This window comes from Cryptotermes secundus, unplaced genomic scaffold (assembly GCF_002891405.2).
Source record: "Cryptotermes secundus unplaced genomic scaffold, Csec_1.0 scaffold603, whole genome shotgun sequence".
NCBI classification, from domain to species: domain Eukaryota; kingdom Metazoa; phylum Arthropoda; class Insecta; order Blattodea; family Kalotermitidae; genus Cryptotermes; species Cryptotermes secundus.
Window position 1 is genome coordinate 1085937 of NW_019721770.1, and position 3273 is coordinate 1089209.

The following is a 3273-nucleotide window of genomic DNA, read 5'->3' on the forward strand; positions in this document are numbered from 1 at the left end:
AAAGGTCACCGCTTTAGTTCTTGCGACTGATGTTTTCTTAAAAAATCGTTTTCAAAAAGGGAATTCTGTGGGTTTCTTTCGGACATTATATACATATCGGTGTTCACTTTCTGAGTGGTAAGAACCAGTTCTAGAAATCGAGGACTTGATTTTAGATAAGAGCCTTATGACAAGGCTTCTAGTCGTGTCTTCACATACGATACATCCTCGTCTTGCCTTCTCTCCCACCCCTTTGCATCACTCCAGTGGGAGGCTGGGACAAGAGCAGCCGGTGCAAAGTAGCGGGTCCCAGGGTCACCGTCAAGGTTAACCACGCGTGTATATAAAGTGCAAGAATTTGAGGTGTGGTCACTCAGTTACAGCCGCCACTGTCTCCAGCTCCACGACCGCAATCACCATGTACAGGCTTGTAAGTACTGATTGCTTCAAAGGAAAGCCCATCCACTTTCCTCTGTCACTTTCAGTTGTGATGCTACGAATTGCAGTGCAGTTGTTATAGCAAATAACATGTCATCACATTAAAATTCCTGCGATAAATTTAAAAATGGGATCCGATAGTGCGATTTTGTGAACATGGCTATGAATTTCCGGAAAACACAAAAGAAGGTATCTTGATCAGAAGAATAATAAATAAATCGCTGATGATAAACGTAGTATTGCCACTTATTTGTAACGAATTTTATGCTTCTTGTCAAATGAATCGCTTAAATGGTAAAAGCGAGATATCTTTTTAGAACTTGCTAATTATATTTTATTGTATTTAAAACATCTGTTACGCTTTCCTGCTAGTGCAGCAAAATGTCTACAGTTATTTGGAGAAATCATAAACTAGCCATAAACGGTTATAGTTTTCAGAACTGGAAATTGTGAGTTGAATTGAAAATACAGAAAAAAAATGCAAAATTCTTTGCAAAATTTAGCGGATAGAAGGTGTCGCGTGGTCAGCATTATCTAGACAATCGGATCATAGATGGCGGTAAGGTTGTCAGCCCTACGCGCCGGCCGCCCTTTACCTCCAAGAATATTCCTGGTACTCATTTCTGTTAGAGACTGAGCCGACCTCAGGGCCATAGTGCGGCTGGAAAGATGAGGTAAATTGAAAAAATCCACCTCAACGGGGTTCGATCCCGCAACCTTCCGGCTTGTAGCATAAGATCATATGCCTATAAAATTTATTTAAATGAGGATGCTAAACATGCACAGTTCATATTACGGAATACACAATATTGATCCAGTTACAACCGATAATTACTATGAAAAAATTAGAGTTTCTTGAGTTACCATGCGGTGCTCTCGATGCATGTTAATGGGCGCGGTTAATGAAGAATCTTTGAAATGAAACAGTTCTGCTCTCATGTTGTAAGAGTTTAATGATGATAACAAATTATGAATTGTACGCATAGCATAACTTTCGGCATATTTGCTCTGTTATTTCTTCCAGATTTTCACTTCGTGAAGGTTAATTGTGATTACCTCTCATAAATAACATTAAAAAGCGACAGGCACAAACAAATACATGAGTATAAAGTTTGTTTGAAATCAGTCTAATGTTCTTAGAGTTGTGAGATGACAAATAATTCCTGTTAACCTAATTTCCTTATTTTGAAGAACGAAAATAGGTTTATGTTATCATCTAGTTGTCTGTATGTCTGCATATATATCCGCCTATCCTTGCTAGGCAACGGCTCGGTGAAGATGTTCCCGAGGCAACGAATACACATGCTACAGTAGAATTGTTGGGCTCGTCGTTTTCTGTGCTAACCATGTCGTATGCGATTAGTTCTTCCCAGAAATTCTCGGTTAACTATCGAGGAATTCGCAAGATTCAGGGAAAAGTACACTGAGAATGAAACGTGTGCATCGTGTTTCTGTACAATGACTGCTCAAAATATTCGTCGCTCCAATAAATATTTAGAGAGTTTTGCTCGAGATGGGCCCAGAAACGCTTTAAGTCTTCTTGAAAAGTGTCCGCTATTGTTCCATTTTAAGCTGAAATTGTAATATATTAATTATATTTATTGAAATGTCCAATAAAGCAATCACTATAATCCGTTTAGCTCTCGGAGTTATGTGTGCACAGACGGACGGACATAATCCTGAATAGTGAAGCCAATAGGAGCATTCTTACAACTTTCTTTGCCAAGAATACGTATTTCTGAAGGTCTGTTGGGCTATAAAAGCCTTTAAAAGCACAGGGTTAACAACATTGATATTTTTCTTATCAAATATATGAACCTGTAAAACAGCCTTCATCCTCTGGTCTGTCGTCCATTAAATTTGCATGAGTCATTAGAAAAATCTCCCGGATGCTAATTGTCCGTTCTTAAACAACAATTTAGCATTAATGGAAAAGTTGTTTTTTCCGGCTGTATCCCCACAACTGCTAAGGCTTCTAGAAATTTTAAATCTTTCAGTTCGGTCGTTTAGATAAAGAAAATATTTGTTTGATAATTGCCTTCTCGGAGGCAAAACCGTAAAGAGAATTGCGACCGAAAGGCTTTGAAGAGAACGTGCATTAAGTTCCCCATAACAGTACAACACATTACAGAGAAGAAGGTTTTAATGCTTGAGTTCAACTTTATCTAAATTGTACTCTGGAAGCAAAGTAACTGGTTTCATATCCTGTAAAACAACGTAACAAGCAGCAATGAACAAATTCGACTCTTGGCCTTCTTGTATAAGATAAAGTAGGGTAAAGTTACGCCATTGTGAGTTAAGGGGGGTGGAGGTAGAGCTACACAATTCTAAATCTCAGCACTAGATATAAGAAATAAGTTGCAAGCATAACGCACCTGCCGCTCTACCCCCAGGCAAACAGCTCCCAGTGCCCATTATAGGAGGCTGGGTGGGCCCCAGAGCCTGTCTGGATGTTATACGTAGTAGATTTTTAAATCCATAAAGAATCAATCGACAGAGACCCCTGGATGGGGGATCACCCCACCGCACGGCCATCACAGAAGAATGAGGAGAAACATGAACCTGCGGAGAGGAATTCCAACTCGCAAAAGAAATAATTTAGTAGGACAAATCCGCACATTTCTTAGACAACAATATTACCGACTAAATCTTCGGTTACTTAACGAAAATGTTTAACTGATGAGGTTATATAGCATGGAATGAGTGAGAAAGGTAGTAATGAATGGTGAATGAGTAAGGATTTGGAAGAAGACAACAAGGTCAATTGTCCCTGTGCTTAATTCAGCACCACGCCATGAACACTTCCCGTGGAATGGAGATGTAATTCCTCGCAACTTTAACCTCCCCCCCCCCCCC

General features: G+C 39.6%; 1 protein-coding gene across 1 annotated transcript in view; it reads left to right on the top strand.

The window, feature by feature from the left end:
- Nucleotides 1–310: 310 nt before the first annotated feature.
- The window catches only part of LOC111875733 (larval cuticle protein 2), a 7460-nt gene continuing 4497 nt past the window's right edge, over nt 311–3273 (top strand). The window contains exon 1 of the mRNA XM_023872215.1: nt 311–409. Within this exon, the coding sequence (XP_023727983.1) occupies nt 398–409 (12 nt within the window). The 5' untranslated portion in view covers nt 311–397. The remainder of the gene's footprint in view (nt 410–3273) is intronic.